At 37.4% G+C, this 18,909-nt stretch overlaps 1 protein-coding gene and 1 long non-coding RNA gene across 10 annotated transcripts in view; one reads left to right on the forward strand and one right to left on the reverse strand.

The window, feature by feature from the left end:
* Positions 1 to 1,828: 1,828 nt before the first annotated feature.
* ARHGAP28 (Rho GTPase activating protein 28) overlaps positions 1,829 to 18,909 on the reverse strand; it is a 228,510-nt gene continuing 211,429 nt past the window's right edge. For 8 of the 9 annotated variants that reach the window (XM_045458487.1, XM_045458480.1, XM_045458482.1 and 5 more), the window contains 4 exons: positions 17,290 to 17,346; positions 15,126 to 15,250; positions 5,706 to 5,770; positions 1,829 to 3,538 (listed from right to left, as the gene is read on the reverse strand). In XM_045458487.1, the coding sequence (XP_045314443.1) occupies positions 3,444 to 3,538; positions 5,706 to 5,770; positions 15,126 to 15,250; positions 17,290 to 17,346 (342 nt within the window). In that variant the 3' untranslated portion in view covers positions 1,829 to 3,443. The remainder of the gene's footprint in view (positions 3,539 to 5,705; positions 5,771 to 15,125; positions 15,251 to 17,289; positions 17,347 to 18,909) is intronic. The other variant, XM_045458481.1, reaches the window with a different exon arrangement.
* LOC123588150 lies at positions 4,937 to 5,813 on the forward strand. Its single transcript, XR_006707733.1, has 2 exons — positions 4,937 to 5,273; positions 5,435 to 5,813. It is a non-coding gene; the product is annotated as an uncharacterized LOC123588150 (long non-coding RNA).

An 18,909-nucleotide genomic window follows, 5' to 3' on the forward strand; every position in this document is an offset into this window, starting at 1 on the left:
TTTAGAAAACAGTTGAAAAATGGCTGAAAGATTTGTTTTTAAATTAAGGTTATGTGTGTGTGTGAAACCATTTAAAATGTTTGAAAGAAACATTTTAATCCATGTCACACTATTTTTTATTAAGTGACATATTTATGGAAAATAGCTGAAAATGCCTGTCAGAAACTAGGAACTATTTAATCCCATAATATATATTCTTTTCAGGCATGTTAAACATTTGTGAAAAACAGTTGAAATATGCTTGATAGAAAGAAGGGAATTTCAATCTCATGTTGCTTTTCTGTCAAGTGCAATAGGGGGAAAGCAGTTGAAAAATGCCGGAAAGCAGAGATGACTCTTAATTCCTACACTTGAAAACCTGCACTGCAACGTGGTGAAACACACAAGACAATGACTAAGGGACACGAATTCTCTCAGAGTATACCACAGGTCACAGTTACAGAGTATTTTTGGCTTTAAAGCTTTTGCTAAAAATATTTTACATCATTAAATGTGTATTATTAAATGCACATTGAAAGCTAACTGAAGTGACTTAAATAATAATAAGACTCAGGGACAGTTTGTAACAAAAACTGTTAAAGTCCATTAATTTTTTTCCCAAGAAAGGCAAGTGAGGTAGTTTATACTGTATACCCATTGTAATGAAGTTAACATTCCAGTTTATTTGAAGATCACTGAATCCAAGAATCGTATCCTCCAAGAGCTGCTAAACAAAGGGATCCTCTTCCACAGAATGCAGAAAACAATGAGCCAGCTCTAGGTTTATTTTCTGGGTAAGTGTCACTAAAATGTTAACTTCCTCTAATACTTTCCTGGATATTATTTTCCTAAGTGGGAAGCTAGTGAGAACTGAATCTAGAAGCCCGGGATCTGAGTCTTCTCTTGTTTGCAAACATACTACTCAATTTTACTGACTACTATAACTATTTTAAAACAACCCTTGAAAAAGCAAAAATAGTTTCAGTAATTATTTGACAGACATTTTTGAATTGTAATGGTAGAGGTTTGTTTATTCTTTAAGAATAAATTGAGTAAAAAGAACCTCTACTCATACAAAATTAGTCTGTATGTCTACTGGAAGTTCTCCTCAAATCAGTCAGTTATCCTAGGACAAAGAACAAAAGTTGTATCCAAAGATAGTGGTATTGACATGGCCTTCCATATCACATAGCTATTTGAAAGTTGTCACACATCCTTAAATACATTCAGGTGATTCATTTAAAGCTATTTACTCAGCTGAATCTTTGACATCTGACACCACACAAAGGGGGGTAAGAAACTCAGAAACTTACTGTTTTTCACCTGTCATCTGTTACCCACTTACTTCAAAATGATAAGTGGAGTAAATCTCAAAATGTTTAGAACTTATGTATAGGTTCTAATGTGTTTTCAATTCAAAGATAGGAAAATTCTCAAAAAATTAAATGAATACGATCCGTAAATCTTCTATGTAAACACGGTAGAATTTAATGATTCTGAAATATAGGAAACAATAAGAAAAACCAGCCACTGTTTTCATATGTACACGGAAGTATAAGATAGCGAATTTGAAGATTATCTTCCATGTGTGTGGGCATAAATTACCGCCATCTTATGTCCTGGAAGTTAGCAACTGCATAAAGTAAAATGTTTACTCCTGTAGTCTGAATTATAAAATGATAAGAGCATTTTTTTGGACTCTTGAAATTCATTATGTAAACTTGCACGCCATTGATTAGCCAACCATGGAAAACTGATGAAATGTAGGAATAACTAAAAACTGATAAAACGCATTTATCTCAAAATGGGTTTTCAGGCACAGGAAATAAAAATTCTCAAACAAATAAAATGAATGGATATTTGAGTTTTTTATAAAAATATAACAAAATATTAGTGGCCAGAAACACAATTATCTACATGGTGAATACAAACAATGTTTTAAGAGATATCAAGGCATAATGCAGCATATAAAAGATTTCTTCTATACATGGGCTTCAGTTATCATCACATTACGTTTTGAGAATTGGTAAGTAGATGAAATGTCTTCTGTATCTGTGAGCAACTTTATTGTTTGAACTGCAAAAGAGAGTCATCTGGGCATTAAATCTCATTAAAATTGATACAAATTCATCAAAATCTCAATCTGTGGATTCTAATCCAAAGCATGCATGTGGGATAAATGAGATTTCTGTCCCCAATTCTACTGACCCTAGAAGAACTGTATCTGCAGTCTCAAGATGAAAGGCAGAGCCGTCTGACCCCTTGGCACATTTCAGATTTGCTCTCCATTAGCTCGTGGAGAACTGTATGTTCTCACCAAGTGCCGGTCTGGAAAATGCCTCCACAGGATCTTCACAGTGAGACAGTTTCCAGCTCACCAAAACTGCATCTGATTTTAAAGCCTGAGGCTAGTCCACAGTGCTTGGCCATGTCTATGGTTGATGAACAGAAACAAAATATGCTTTTACAGCATATAAAATCTGGATATGACACTATTTTTCAGTATTCTTGGATAAAGAACAGTTGGATAAAGGCAGTTCTATATTTTTAAATTGGGGTGGCAGAAGTGACTATCTACAGTTGTGAAATATAAAAAATGATATGTTTGATCAGGAAAGGAAATCTGTGTCTGGCACAGAGAAAGCTATTCGTTGAGCACCAGAATCATGAGGAGAAAATAGTGGTTCTGTGACTATTAACCACGCAGAAGGTCACGAAAGAATAAGGACACCCTCTTTCATACTAACCTTTGCTATACGGACCAGTGCTCCTCAGAAAAGCTTTAAAATTATCAATTTTCAATAGTCCACGATAGAGAAATGGTCATTTGCACCAGAATGCTGATAGTCATAATACAGTACAACATACATAACAATACAGTGTTCCTTCAACAGGAGTTCGCCCTCCTCCAATTTGGGAGCAAGTCAGAGCATAAATATTGTATGCATAACTTTAGGAACCGATTCCCTTTGAAAAGTAGATCTGGATTATTTTACAGAGCAAAAATTATTGATATTTCTGGCATTCTTGTTCAAAAAGGTCCACCTATGTATATAACACAGGTATGAAAACAATTCTCTTCTACCTTTTGTCTTTGGTAGCATTTGCTACATAAAGAAGTGTTTCTTATTTCTAGGTATAGGGCCAAATTCGTTTCTGATATGAAACCAAAGTACTAGAAATGATTAGAGTTCCACATACTAGATTGGCCTTTCTTCTGGAAGGATCGCATCATCTTTCCTTCACTCTTATCAAGGAATCATAGGAGAAAGCCCCAGCTCAAACAGCCAACCAGTGCCTCCTCCATGGTTCATGTTGACAATGCTGGGAGACACCACTTGGGCTGAGGAACACCAAGAGAGTTATTGGAGCAAACATGTCAAAAGTAGTCTTGTTTTTTTCCCTACCACATGCAGAATCTTCTTGGCATGTGATACATGATAGCTGCCATCCTGGAGGGTGTTTCAAAAACTTGGTTGGGGTTTAATCACCCACTCTGCTTGAGGATTGACATGATATACATCCAATATATAAGCATCTGGATCCAAGCAATGCTGCCCTAAAGGAAAGAGAAAATCAGAGGATGTTTTTGATGGTGCACACTTCTATGTGTGCATGTACATGTGTGTGTTGGTAAGTTCGAATAAGGCTAATATCTCAGCCAAAAGTAGGTAGATACATATTAAAATTTCCTTAGCAAAGCTAGTCGACTTACCTTCTTGCCTTCCTCTATCCCTTCTTTGTTTCTTTCTGACTCTGAAATACTTCACATAAATCCCATGCAAAATTGTGGAAAAACACAGACATACCAACTACAGGCAAACTGTTCCCTACACTCACCACATCAAGCAGGAAAATCTGGAAAGAACTTATTTAAGATATAAACTGATCATTTATAAAATGATACACGTCCTCAAATGTTTTTACAGATAGTAACTTGACCAGGACTAGAAAAGATTAAAATTACGTTCATTTTAGGAACGGTCATTTTGTTTCTTTACTACAGATGCAATGCCCAAGGGCAGGAGATCTAGAAATGATAACAACAACAACGACAACAACAACAAATCATTCCATGAGGCAAATACATTTGAAAATCTTTATGTACAGTGTTTGAAATGTATACCAAATTCTCAAACAAAACTACCAACATTTGATTGCTTGCTTCATTCACTCATTCATTTATCAAATTGTTCTTGAAAGTTACTATATTCCAGGTACTATTCCGGGGGCTAGGGCTACAGAAATGCATCAGATAATCAAAAACACTTGCCCTCGGGGCACTTACATTCTCAAAGTGGTAAAAGGCAACCAGCAAACTAGCAAGCATAATATAAAGTAAGTCTGGCGGTGATGAGAACATGAGAGAACAAAAAACCGGGAAGGCACACCTAGAGAGGGTGAAATCCCAGAAGGTCTCTTTGAGGTGACACAGCGGCCAACACCTCCAAGAGGTGAGGGAGGGAGAAATGAACACTCTAAAGGAGAGCATTCTGGGAAAAGAGCACATGCAAAGGCTCCATGGCAAATGTGCCTGGTGATGAGCTCTGCAAGGTTGGTGTTGAGTGGAAGTCTGGATAGAATATGAGAAGCATCTGCATGCTGGTGTATTTAAAGCGATGTGACGGATTGGGCTCACCAAGGAAGTAATATGTAGGTAAGAAGAGCTCTGAGGCCTGACCCCACAGCTTTCCACGTTGAAGGTTGAGAGGATGAGAAGTAGCAGGCAAAAGGGAGTCAGAAGGAGCCAACAGTGAAGTGGAATGAAACCCAGAAGCTTAGGTCGCCCTTGAAACCAGGTGAAGAAAGTGTGTTTTCAAAGGGAAAGATCAACTCAGCAGGCAGTTATCAAGACAGACGAAAGACTGGATTTCACAACATAAGAGTTCTCCGGTGGCCTCAACAAGAGAGCAATTTGGGTGAAGTGTTGCGGGGTAACGCTTGCCTGGAGTGGTTTCAAGAGAGAACGAGAGGGAGAAATTGGAGGACAGACAACAGCTTTAAGGAGTTTTTGCTGTAAAGTGGAACACTGAAATGGATGTGGGCTGGAAGGGGGTCAAGAGAGATTTTTGGAAATTTCTCTTATCTTCACAAAACTGTTCATGCAGTTGGAAATAATGCAGCTGGGAGGGAAAAGTTGATGGTGCAGGAGAATGGGGGACTGGAGCAAGGCTCCGAGTGGCAGGCGGGGACATGAAGCGAGGTACACACAGAGGTGCTGGCCTTCAGTGGAAGCACCGGTCGTTCATCCAGGCTGTGCAGGGTGCAAGCAGAAGACATGGACGAAGGGGAAGGTAAGGGCACAGATGAAAGCAGAGGGTATTTCCCTTTGATTCCTTTTTGCTCCCTCTCAGGGAAACAAGAAGAATGAACCTGGGTTGAGGGTGAAACCAGGAAAGTTCAACAAAAAGGGTGTCATGATTTCAAAGTTCCATGATGTTTCTCTGTTTTGCAGGGATCTCTAGGAAGAGACTTGCCAACTCTGAGGCACATTGAAAAGACCCACAAGTCTACTTCATGTCAACTGGAATATTCACATGTAAAATTTGGGTATATTTTAGGAAATTCATACAACTGTTCTCACATGAGATTAAAAAATCAGAATCTTACTGATTTTGAATTTATAATCTAAGAAACTGGTAAAATGTGCTGTTACAATAATAGCATCATATTTCTTTTAGAGTAATCAGAGAATTTAGGCGTAAAGACCGTTAGAGAATGCTTACCTATATTTCCTCCAATTTCATATAACCGTTGGTTCTGAATCTTAATGCATTCTGACGAACCATAACTGAAAAAAAGAAGGCAATGTAATTTTAACCCTGTTCTATGATCGGAGGTAAATCTGTGGATTAAATAACCATGGCAACAAACAATTCCTTCTGCCTTGAGTGAAATATACCCACAAATCATTATTATAATTGAAGTTATGATAAAAACTTATTATTATTATTTTTTTTTTTTTTTACTTGTTTGACACAGACGAACATTCAAGGCACAGAAAGGATGGGACTATCCCAAACCAAGACGGATGCTGCTGTCCCCTGCAGCAACCTGGAGCCCATTCTGTCCCCAACTGACAGCTTCATTTAAGAGAGTAAACTGTTAGAGACACGCCAAGGCTGGCTAAGGAGCAGCTGGATGTTTCATATTGCCTTGTCATTGGTCACATTACTCTCGGTTCGAAAGAAGTCAGGTTTCATTTCTCTTTTTGCCAGAAACTGAATGGGATTCTCTCCTCTGTCCATGCCATGTTTCTAAACTTGCCTAAAGCTTTTCAGACTGTCTAATGTTGACTTCATTGCATGTTTCTGCTCTATGGGGAAAGCAAGTCAGAGAAAATAATTGCCCAGTTTAATTTCAGCATCCTGGAATACTGCAGTAGAAAAGTCTAGAAAGACCATTGCTGATCTCCACCTACATGAGGAATGACTTTCAGCTTGGTTTCTTCAAAAAGATTGCCTTCAGCTCTTTGTGAGGAAGAAAGATGTGTGGCCTATTTTATTGTTTACTTAAACATTTTGAGATAATTGTAGATTTGCATGTAGTTTTAAGAAATTATACAGGTAGATCCTGTCTACCCTTTACCCAGTTTCCCCCAATAATAACATTTTGCAAAACTCTAGTTTGCTACCACAACCAGAAGGTCAACATTGATTCAGTTAAGATACAGGATATTTCCATCATCACTAGATCTCCCGTTTACCTTTTACAGTCCCACTCACTACCCTCTCCATCATTACTATGCTCATCCCTTGTCCCTAGTAATGTCCACTCGATTCTACATTTTCTAGAAGCTCCTAATTTCAAAAATGTTACACAGAGTAAATGGAAACAGAGTACAGAGCTTTTTTTGTATTCATTTTTCTTTTCTTTTTAAATATAATTTATTGTCAAGTTGGCTTCCATTCTGTATGGGCTTTTTTTTCTAATCAGCATAAATCACTGGAGACTCACCCAAGGGGTTGCATTTTATTGATGAGTAGCATGCCATGGTATGGATGTACCAGTTTGTTTTTTACCTGTTGAAGAACATCTGGTTTTTTTCCCCCAGTTTTTTACTATTTTAAATAAAGTTGCTATAAGCATTTGTGTTCAGGTTTTTGTGTGAGTATTATCTTCATTTCTTTGAGCTAAATTCTCAGGAGTGTGCAAGCTGGATCACACGGTAGTTGCATATTTAGTTTTATGAAAAACTGTCAAACTGTTTTACAGAGCAACTATAGCCTTTTACATTCTCACCACCAATGTAGGAGTGATCCGGTTTCTCTGTATCTTTGCCAGTATTTGATGTCATCGTTATTTTTTATTTTAGCCATTCTCAGATGGTTTAATGATAGTCCTTGTGGCTCTGCATTTCCCTAATGGCTACTGAACATGTTTTCATGTGCATATTTGTATCCATATATCCTCTTTAGTGAAATATCTGTTCACATCTTTTGCTCATTTTTAATTTGGATATTTTTATTGTTGAGTATTGAGTGTTCTCTATATATTCTAGAAACTAGTCATTTGCTGGATATAAGGTCTGTATACATCCTTAGTTTGTCTTTTCAACCATCTCACTGAGTCTTTCAGTATATAAGTTTTCAGTTTTGAAAGATGTCCAATTTATGGATCATGCTTTTGATATCAACTTTAAGAACTCTTTACTAGCCCTACATCACAGAGGTTTTCTCCTGTTATTTTCTAAAAGTTTTATAGTTTTACATTTTAAATTTAAATATGCACTATGGGTTAATTTCTTTTCTTTCTCTTTCTTTCTTTCTTTCTTTTTTGTCTACAGGTATTCAACTGCTAGAGCACCATTTATCATTTGTTGAAAAGGCTGTCCTTCAGCCATTGAATTGCTTTTGTACTTTTGTCAAAAATCAGTTATTAGAATAGTCACATTCATAGAGACAGAAAGTAGAAGAGCAGTTACCAGTGCTTGGGAGAGGGAGAAATGAAGAGTTATTGTTTAATGGGGACAGAGTCTGAGTATGGGATGATAAAATCTTTCTGGAGATGGATGGTGGTAATGACTGTGTAACAATGTAAATGTACTTAATACCATTGGAATGTACACTTAAAATTATAAACTTTATGTTATGTGCATTTTTATTTCTTCCTTTAAAATCTGTATGCCTGCTTGCTCACCCACCCTTCCTTCATTCTTCCCTTCTCCCTTCCTTCCTCCTTCCCTCCCTGGCTTTCTCTCCTCCTCTCCCCGCTCTGCCCCTCTCCCCTCCCCTCCCTCCCCCCCTTCCTTACCTTCCTTTCTCTTTCCTTATATTGAGTGGCTTCATCCTCCAATAGTATGTTGAACACAAGTTACAAGTAGTGTTTTTTTTTTTTTTAAGTAATTTTCTTGATCTTGGAAGGAAAGCATTCAATCTTTCATCATTAAGTATGAGGTTCGTTATAGGTTTTTATAGATGGTAGTTATCAAGTTGAGGAAGTTCTTCCCTTTTCCTAGTTCACCGAGAGTTTTTATCATGAATGGGTATTGGATTTTGTCAAATGTTTTTTTCTGTATCAGTTAATACGATCTATGATTTTTCTCCAATCTGAGGATGGATTACATTACCTTCTGAATATTGACCTAAACTGAAACGAATCCCACTTGGTCATGGTGAGTAACTCCTTTCATATATGTTGGATTAGATTTGCTCATGGTTTGCCTAGGACTTTTATCTCTAAGTTCATGAGAGATATTGGTCTGCAGTTTGTTTGTTTATCGTCTTTGGTGTCAGGTCAACACTAGTTTCATAAAATGAGTTAGGTAGTGTCCCTTCTTCTCTTCTATTTTCTGAAAAAGAATGTGCTAAATTGCTGTGAATTCTTTAAACATCTGCTAGAATTCTCCAGTGAAAACCATCTGGGCTTGGAGATTTCTTATTTGGGGAAACTTTTAAATTAAAAATTCAGGGGTGCTTGGGTGGCTCAGTCGGTTAAGTGTCTGAATTCAGCTCAGGTCATGATCTCACTGTTGGCAGGTTCAAGCCCCATGTCAGGCTCTGCGCTGACAGCCTGGAGCCTGCTTCAGATCCTGTCCCCCTCTCTCTCTGCACCTCCCCCCTCACTGTCTCTCTCTCTCTCTCTCTCGAAAATAAATGTTAAAAAACAAACAAATAATTAATTAAAAATTCAATTTCTTTAATGGCCTCAAAACTATTTCATCTTGGTTGTGTTTTGGTAATCTGTAGTCTTAGAAGAACTGGTCCATTTCTTTTAAGTTTTCAATTTTGAGCATATAGGTTGTTTATAGTATTTTCATATTATCCTTTTAAGGGAAATATTACATACAGTGATATTTTTTGCTTTAAAATTAGTGATTTTTTTGCTTTTCATTTCTAGAAGTTTATCAATTTTATTGTTTCTTAAAAGAACCAGCTTTTTGTTTCACTGATCTCTATCATTTTCCTGTTTTCAATTTCACTGATTTCTGTTCTTCTATCACTTCTTTCATTTTGTGTTTATTTTGCTCTTATTTTTCTAGTTTCTTGAGGTAGAAACTTACTTGATTATTCTGAGATCTCGCCCTCTTTTTTAATGCAAGCATTTACTGCTTTACATTTTTCTCTCAGCATGGCTTTAGCTGCACTGTACAAAATTTGGGAAGCTGCAGTTTTATTTTCAATCTATGTACTTTAAAAAAATCTCCTTTAACACTTCCTCTTTGACCTGTGGAGTTTTTACAAATGTGTGGTTTAATTTTTAAGTATTTAGAGATTTTCACATTGTCCTAATGTTACTGACATCTAGTTTGATTCCTTTGTGGACAGAAAAGATACCTTGTATGATTTATATTATTTTAAATTTACTGAGGTTTGTGTTATGGCCCATGATATGGTCTATCTTTTATAATTACACCTTGATTTATTTACAGAATTTTTAAATATACTACTTTGTATTTTGTGTGTGTGTGTGCGTGTGTGTGTGTGTGTGTGTGTGTGGTTTCTCAGGCATTACAATACACATATGTAACTTATCATGGTCTACTGGGATTGAGGTTTTACTACTTTTAGTGATGTGTAGAAACCTACTTCTGTCAGTTCTCTTTATCTTCATACTTTAAGAATAAACATTTAATTCTATTTATTCTTAGTTCTTTGAATTAAAAATAACATAAGTTAAAGGAAGAAGACCACTAATGCATATATTATTTCATTTTTAAAACAGAAAGATAATCCTGATATTCTAGCATAACTAAACTTTACCTATTTACTTTGAAATTACTTTACCATTAATAACCAGTAAGTAGTTCTCCTAATTGGTAGAACCCTAACAAATTTTACAAATATACCTAATTTTAGAACTTTTAGATTTACTGAAAAATTGTGAAAATAGTATAGACAGTTCCATATTCCCCACACCTGGTTCCCCCTATTATTAAATCTAACATTAATACGGTACATTTGTCACAAGTAATGAATATAATACATTGTTATTAACCAAAGTTCATATTTCATTCAGATTTTCCTAGTTTTTACCTAGTATCTGTTTTCTGTTCCAGAGACCCACCCAGAGTATTGCAATATATTTAGTAATTATAGTTGGTTGAATAGTGTCCTTTCCAAAATTCATGTCCACCTGGATCTTTAAGAATGTGACTTTATTTGAATACAGGGTATTTGCTGATGTAATCACTTAAGAATCTTGGGATGAAATCATCCTGGATTCAGAAGATGGCCTAAAATCCACTGAGTCTTTATTAAGAAGGGAAGAAGACACAGAGAAACATAGGGAAGAGGATGATATGAAGATGGAGAGATTGAAGTGATACGTCTATAAGCCATGGAATGCCAAGGATGCTGGCAACCACCAGAAGCTAGGAGAGAGGCATGAGAAAGACTCTCCCTCAGAGCCTCCAGAAGGAACCAACCCTGCGGACATATTTGTTCAGACTTCTGGCCTCCTGAACTGAGAGAATACATTTCTGTTGTTTTAAGCCAGAAGGTTGAGGTAATTTGTTATGCAAATACTGGGAAACTAATACCTAGTCATGTCTCGTTAGGCTCCTCTTGATTCTGTTTCTCACCTCTGTCTTGTTTTTGACATCCAAGACATCCTGTCTTGTTTCAGGAAGACACATCAGGTATTTTGTAGAACATTTCTAAGTTGGGATTTATCTGATGTTTTTCTCACGTTTAGGCTGAAGTTATATGTTCTTGGGAGGAAAGCAACAGATGTAAAGTGCCATTTTCATCATTTCTTATCAAGGGTACATACTATGAGCATGACTTAGCATTGTTGATGTTAATCTTGGTCACCTGGCTGAGGTCAGATTTCATGACTATGAAGTTGTTCTTTTTCCCTCTTTACATACTGCAATCTTTGGAAGGAAGTCACAATGCAGACAATAAGGGGTGCTGAGCCTCAACCCTTCTTAAATGTAATTACCTTAAATATGTCCTCTACTTACACTGAGCAGCATATCAGATGTAAAAGTTTTTGCTTCAACCATTAAATATGATTTAAGAAATGCATAACGAGTAGGATAATCTCTTACATTTACTACTGTTTACCTATTCTGATGTTCTCTTTTCCTTTCTGATGCTCCAAGCCTTTGTTAACATTTTCTTTCTATTTAGAGAACTTCCTTTATCCATTCTTTATGGGTAAGTCTGAAAAATCTTAGTTCGGCTTCACCCAAGAATGTCGTTTCCCCTTCATTCTGGAAGGGTATTTTTTGCAGGACTTAGAATTCAAGGTTGACAGTATTTGCTTTCAGTACTTGGAAAAATGTTATGCCACTTCCATCTGGCCTCCAGGGTTTCAGATAAGAAATCTGCTGTCATTGGAATTGGTGTTCCCTATAAGAAAGCCATTGCTTCTCTCTGAATACTTTCAAGGTTTTTTTCTTTGTCTTTAATCTTTACAAGTTTAATTACATTGTTGTGCCAAGGATTTCCTTTGGTTTGTCTTATTTGGGTTCACTTAGTTTCTGGAATATGTCGGTTTACACCTTTTGCTAATTTGGAATGTTATCAGCCATTGTTTATTCAAATACTTTTTCCGTTCCTCTCTGTTTTCTCTACTTTCGGTGCTGCAATGATGCGAATGTTAGCTTTCTTATTATAGTCCATGGATCCCTGAGACTATATTCATTTTTTTAGGTCTGTCTTCTTTGTTCAGAATAAATAATGCTAGTGATATGTCCTCAAGTTTACTGATTATATCCTCTGTCAATTCCACTCTACTATTGAGCCCCGCGAGCGAGTTTTTATTTTAGTGATTCTATTTTTCAGTTCTATAATTTTCATTACATTCTCTTTATAACTTCTATTTGTTTGCTGAGGTTTTCTATTTTTTCATTTTATTCAAGAGAATCATAGTTGCTTGTTGAAGCCTTTTTTTTTCCTTTGAGATGGCTACTGTAAAATTCTTGTCAGATTAATTCAGACATCTGATTCCATTTAGCACCAGCATTTGTCAATTGTCTTTTCTCATTCCTATTGTGATTTTCCTGGGTTTAGGTATAATGAGTGATTCTGTATCATACTGCAGACACTTTTGATATTATGAGACTTTGGATCTTATTTAATCATCATTTTTGGCAGGCAGTCCTGTTGAAGTATAGCACAAGGTCTGGGTGGGTGTGTATGTTCAGCTTTTTGCTGGGCCCCACTGACACCTGCCCAGTGAAAGTGGGACACCAACTGGCACCGTTCTGCTGCCTCTGATTGAGGGTGTAAGATCAGCCACCTGCTGGGCTCTGCTGCCACCAGGGAGGGGAAACAGAAGGCTGCCTCAAGCTGCTTTGCTGCTGCTGGGTGAGGGTAAAGCTCAGCTTATCGTTGGGCCATACTGACTCTGAGGGTGGGGTGAAGCTGGGGGATACTGTCTGCCTTGCACAGACTCGTCAGGTCTCCCCGCTGCTGGGTGGAGGTGCTGACACTAACGTGGCTGGGAACTGGATCACTAAGGGATTCTGCTGGGTGGGGCATGCAGATCAGTGGCCTGCTTGGTCCCACTGAGACCACAGGCGTGATGGTGTGCTCTTCCAGTTCCTGTTTGGTTGGAGTAGGGTAGGTACTGCCAGAATGGTGCTTTGTGGTTAGACCACCCTCTCCCCAGTCCTTTGGCTGGGAGCAGGCTCTTCTTGGAACTCTTTCATTGTCTGCGTCTGTGCCATGTTGGAGGTTTCTGCAGTTCCTGCCTGGATATGTGGGAGGCAATAAGGAAACCCAAGAATTCACCACCATGTTGTTTCAGAGGCCTGATGTCCTTAGGTGGTCAGCACTCGTTTTTCTACCTTTCAGTGTCTTCCTACACTTGTTGTTAGGTTATGTCCAAGGGTTTTCAGTCCTAAGAGGGAGGATCTGGGAGAAGGAGACTTCTCTCTTCTTTTTTTTACTTAAACAGAACAGCCTCTAGTGAAACAGGCAAAAATGGGCCACTTTACAACTAAATTGAAATCGGCCACAGTTCTAACTGGTGAAGAAAATGGACTGGACAAAATCTGTTGAAGAAGTTCATACAAAAAATTTGCATCTGTCTGCAGTCACTGATTCTGACTTACTTTTGCCAGAAACATTTTCATTCTACAAAAGGTCTACATGACAGCACAGAGGCAGTTTTGTCATGCATGTGACTAGGAATCTATTGTGTGTTCAAACCCCCCCAGTGGAATTTCAAGTCTCTCTATTACCGTCTAGTGGTAACTACTTATGGTGTCTTCACAGTGAAGAGAAGTAAGTTTTTGGGGCTCCTGTTGGCCCCTATTATTTTCTTTTTTTATATAGTACATACATAATATGCACATATCCTACATAAAAACACTTGAAGAATTTTCACAAAGTGAACATACCATGTAACCAGCCCCCATAGTCTAAAAAAAGAACTTCTTAGAAGCCACTATCATGGCTTCTTGGTCACTATCCCTTCCACCCTTACAGAAAGCCACTAACCTGGCTTCTAATACTACAGGTTACTTCTTTTGGCTACTCCTGTTTTTTTTTTTTTTTTTAACTGAAATATTTCTATCAAGTTAGTCGATTCTTACACGTATGAAACATAATATAGAAAGATTCTTCATACTCTTCGCCCATTTTTCCCAAAATGGTAACAAAAATACAGTACAATGCTAGTTAGAATCCCGACATTGATACGATCCACCCATCTTCTTTAGATTTCCCATTTTACATGTACTCATTTGTATGCATGTGTGTACTAAGTTCAGTACAACTTGTACAGGTTCTTATCTACCACCAGAGTCAAGATACTGAGCACCTCCAATATCTCCAGGTCCTTGTGTCACCCTTTTATGACCATACCCATCTCTCTCCCATGATCTGCCCTCCCCAACTTTTGGCAACTGCTAATCTACCCTCCATTTCTAAAATTTTGTCATTTCAAAATGTTATATAAATGGAGTGTTACGGTATGTAACCTTCCTCAACTGGCTTGTTCCCACCCTCAACATGGGTACTCCTTTTTAGTATGATTGGAAAGCTTCTCTTTAAGAACCTCCATCAGTTTTACTAGAAACCCTCAAACTGTACCTGCTGTCTAATGGACAGATTTAAACTAGTGCTTCTCATCTTTTAAAAACCTCAGGGCAAATGTTTATCCTTTAATAAGTATACCTAGACAAAAATTATCCTGATTTATGGTGTTTCAAGATGACTTAGGGCAAATGAGGAAAGGATTTTTTTTTTTTTTTTGTAAATAGAATTCTGATCTCAAGATTAATTAGCAGTAGGTTTTAAGAAAGACAACAGCAATGATGCCCGTTCAACTACATAAGCTTTATGTATAGGCTTTATATATAGGCATGTTGAAGCCCAGTGAAGCCTGGAATGGTATTCTAGGTATCTATAAAACTAACTTGCTATACTTTTTATTCTAATAAAAAGTAAACTCATTGAGTAAATGAAACCACCAAGATAGAAGATATCTATTAAGAATTCTATTTGTAGAAATTTCTTCAAAAAATACCCCTCCCCAAAAGAAAAAGAAACAAACCAAACATTTCTGTTATCAACAATTCTATGGTCTACTTAATTTCTTTCTCTACTTTTCACTTACTCTATTGGTAAAGTCCCCAAAATAACAGGTTCTAATTTTTCAAAAAGGCCAAGTTTGTAAATGCCTGGGAGTTACTTATCTGATAAAAGATCATCTTCCTTGTACAGAGACCTATACTCACTTTTACTCACCTGTTCTCATATTGAAATTTTGCCAGTATGTCTTTGGCTTTGGTGTGACTATTGAGTTGAATGGCCATGGACACCTTAGAGAGAAGTGGAGCATGGACCCTTATGACTCCTTCCGGCACGTCAGACTGCCAATGAGGAAAAATTCGGTACATTCTGTCAAACTAGGATGAATATCACTTTAATGACTGCACTTTAAAGATGTGAAAATCAGTGCCATTATGAATTAGGAAAACATGTAAATATGACCAGTATTTAACCAGAATGAAACACTGCTTTCTTTTTAACAGGAGATTCACTAATGAGTAAACTTAACCTGGGATTTTATTTTTGTTACATACTTAAGGCACTTGCTATACTCCCTTAAAATAATAAGACAAGTAACACTAGGTTATGACAAAATCTCATGTTTCTATCAGTTCATTTTGTGCCCTACATAAGCTTACTTCAAGCAGGAGTCTGTATTTCAGTATATTTTAAGAAGAGTCACCTTCTGAAAAATTTGAGAATCAATTAGAGAATACAGCTTTTTAAAAATCCTTTTTCTTTAGTTAGTAACAATGATTGGCTGGCCCAAGTTGAATTCCAGATGGGGATTTAAAACTTGATCCCTCAAAGTGTGCTGATAACACTCTGAAGAGCAGGTGTGGACTGCTGAGCATCTCTGCTTTCATATGAAAAGACTGGCCTGGAGACCTACCTTGGAGCTCTGATTAAATGAAATAGTCAGAGAATGGCACTTAGGTCTAATTAACATCAACTGATGTTTTTTCAGGACTGGAAAATTTCTTTTGTTTCAAAATTTGGAATGTTTTAAAAACGAATTCTCCATCTAGATATGAATGGAAATAAATTTCTACCTGAGGATCTGGCTACTCCTTAGGCATTTTATCAATTTGAACATTCTCAAAAAATGGCATTGTTGATATAGAAAGTTTATGTTGAACTGACTCAATATATACCCTAGAAGGAATATATTATGGGTTGAATTGTGTCCCACAATAGATATGTTGAAGTCTTACCCCCCAGCAGCTGAGAATATAACCTTATATGGAAATACGGTCACTGCAGATGTAATTAGCTAAGACACAGTCATATGGAACAGAGTGGACGTATATCCACTATGGCTACCGTCCTTCTAAGAGGAGAAGAGACATAGACACACACACAGCGTGTGAAGATGGACACAGAGATTGGAGTGATACATCTACAAGCTAAGGAACACCAAGGATTGCTGGCATCACCAAAAGCTAGGAATGATGTCAGAAACAGGTCCTTCTCTCAAGGCCTTCAGAAGGAACCAACGCAGCTGACACCCTAATTTCAGAATTTTAGTCTCCAGAACTGTGAGAGAATACATTTCAATTATTTTAAGCTGTTTAGTTTGTGGTGCTTTGTGACAACAGCACTAGGAAACTAATAGAAAATATTTTAAAATACAGTCAGTTCTTACGGTCCTTTTCTACTATTACCAGCAAGAACCAGGACAGCATGCCAGGGAATGGATGCTGAGAAAGTTGGACTTGGTGGGGGGAGGTGCACAGCGTCTCCAGAGTCTTGGAGTCAAGACTATACTCCTAAAACCCTCTCTTGGTCATTTCATGCCCTTCCTCTCCCAGCTCCCCAGAAGCCTCTGTAAGATAAATTCCACATTCCTGACATTACTGAACCTGTGATCATAATCACATTTTCCCTATTAATATTTATAGTATTCATACTTGCGTACAGAACGCCTAACCATACATTTTGAGTCATAAGTTAGCATATTCTCTCCCTATACTATTCCTTCATGTGCCACGTGAAATGCTAAGTCTGAAGGATGTTTCATGATCAAATTAAAAAAAAAGATATGGTACGGGGTGCCTGGGTGGCTCAGTTGGTTAAGCACCCAACTTCAGCTCAGGTCATCGTCTCACAGTCCGTGAGTTCGAGCCCCGCGTTGGGCTCTGGGCTGACAGCTTGGAGCCTGGAGCCTGCTTCAGATTCTGTGTCTCCCTTTCTCTCTGCCCCTCCCCCATTCATGCTCTGTCTCTCTCTGTCTCAAAAATAAATAAACATTAAAAAAAATTAAAAATAAATAAATAAAAATGATATGGTAAATATATCCAGAGAATATCATGTAGGGAGTTAATACTTAGAGAGAAAAGGAAATTACTTATTTTCTTACCATTCTTCTTGAAGAGGGTGATTTTTGTAGTACCTTTGAAGTCTTGGGGCTTATAACCTGAATAAAACACATTTAGTCCTCAGGATTAACATTAGGAAAACGAGCACATGCTGCTATTAGAAGTGTAAATTGTCACAGTCTTTATGGAAAATATTTGGGGAATATTTATCAAAGTATAAAATGACCCAACAATGTCACATCTGTAAGTTTATCCTACAAATATACTTCATTTGTGAGAAATAATGTCTATACAATTTTGTTCACTGATGCATAAATCTAAATAGCGAAAGGCTGGACATGATCTCACCTTTCACCAATATGAATTGCTTACATAAATTAAGTTACATCTACAGGATATCATGCAAAAGAAGCAAAGAAGGCTTTGTGAACTGATATAGAATGAACACCATGATTTCTTAAGTCGGTATAGCAAGACAAAGGACAACATTTCATGTATATTACCGTTCATGCTAAAAGGGGGAAGAACACTATTGAGAATTCAGCTCAGCTATCCATGGTGTTGCTGCCTTAGCATCCATTTTGTTTGGCCAAGCAGCCTGCAGTGACCTTAAATGGATAGTAGTCCCTTGTGTAAGCCTATGCCCTAGATAACAGCCCATGGAGTCACAAGCAAATCATAGAGTGCTGTTATGACTTTCCGTGTAGCCCTTCTGATCAACAGTCTCCCCACCTCCCGTGGTTGTGCCCTTGTGTGAACCTTACATAAGACCATAGTGGGATTCGCAAAAATCCCACTCTTTTGGTTTGAATTGACCAAATTGGCCTTAGGCTGGGAACCCCAAAGCATTGCACCCATCGACTCTAACCAAGGAATGTGCCCCAGGTTCTGTGGCTCAGTCTACTTCTTGCCTTGACATGCACTTACAGCTCCTTGGGGGCATGCTTTGTACTTCCTCCAGAACCTCTGAGTAATAAACTTTTCTATTTCAATTTCTCTTATGGTTTGTTTTTGAACTGTGATTCACCACCCAGTGCCTTTGTTCCACTTCACAAATGTTAATTTAACAACATCATAAGAAACATATATTAATATTTGCTTGCATGTGCATAGTGCTTCTTTGGAAGTATATACGCCTGCACATTCCTGGGCACACCCACCCTATCATGGTGACATGATAGTAAGCTCATGGAAGCTCATGGAAGCTCATGGTAAGCTCATGGAATAGACTTCAGTAGCCACACAAAACAAAGAATTCAAACTTTACGAAATTAGTTCAGCAGAAAATAATTAAACAAAGCAACAACAGCTACAACAAGAAGCAAGAAACCCTGGGGAGGAGGGGAGAATCTTATTTCCAGAGTTGCCACATTATAATATTTAAAATGTCCATTCTGCAACAAAAAAATTATGAGACAGACAAAAAACATCAAGAAAATGTGGCCCACAGACAGGAAAAAAGGAGTTCCAAAAGTTTCAAAAGAAACTCCTTTAGGAAACCCAGACAATAGACTTACTAGAAAGAGCCTTTAAATCAGATATTTTAAATATATTCAAAGAACTAACGGAAACCATGTTTAAAGAACGAAAGGAACCATGAGAACCATATCTCACCAGATTGGGAATATCAAAAAACAAACAGAAATTATAAATAAGGAATC

Source organism: Leopardus geoffroyi, chromosome D3, assembly GCF_018350155.1.
Source record: "Leopardus geoffroyi isolate Oge1 chromosome D3, O.geoffroyi_Oge1_pat1.0, whole genome shotgun sequence".
NCBI classification, from domain to species: Eukaryota; Metazoa; Chordata; class Mammalia; order Carnivora; family Felidae; genus Leopardus; species Leopardus geoffroyi.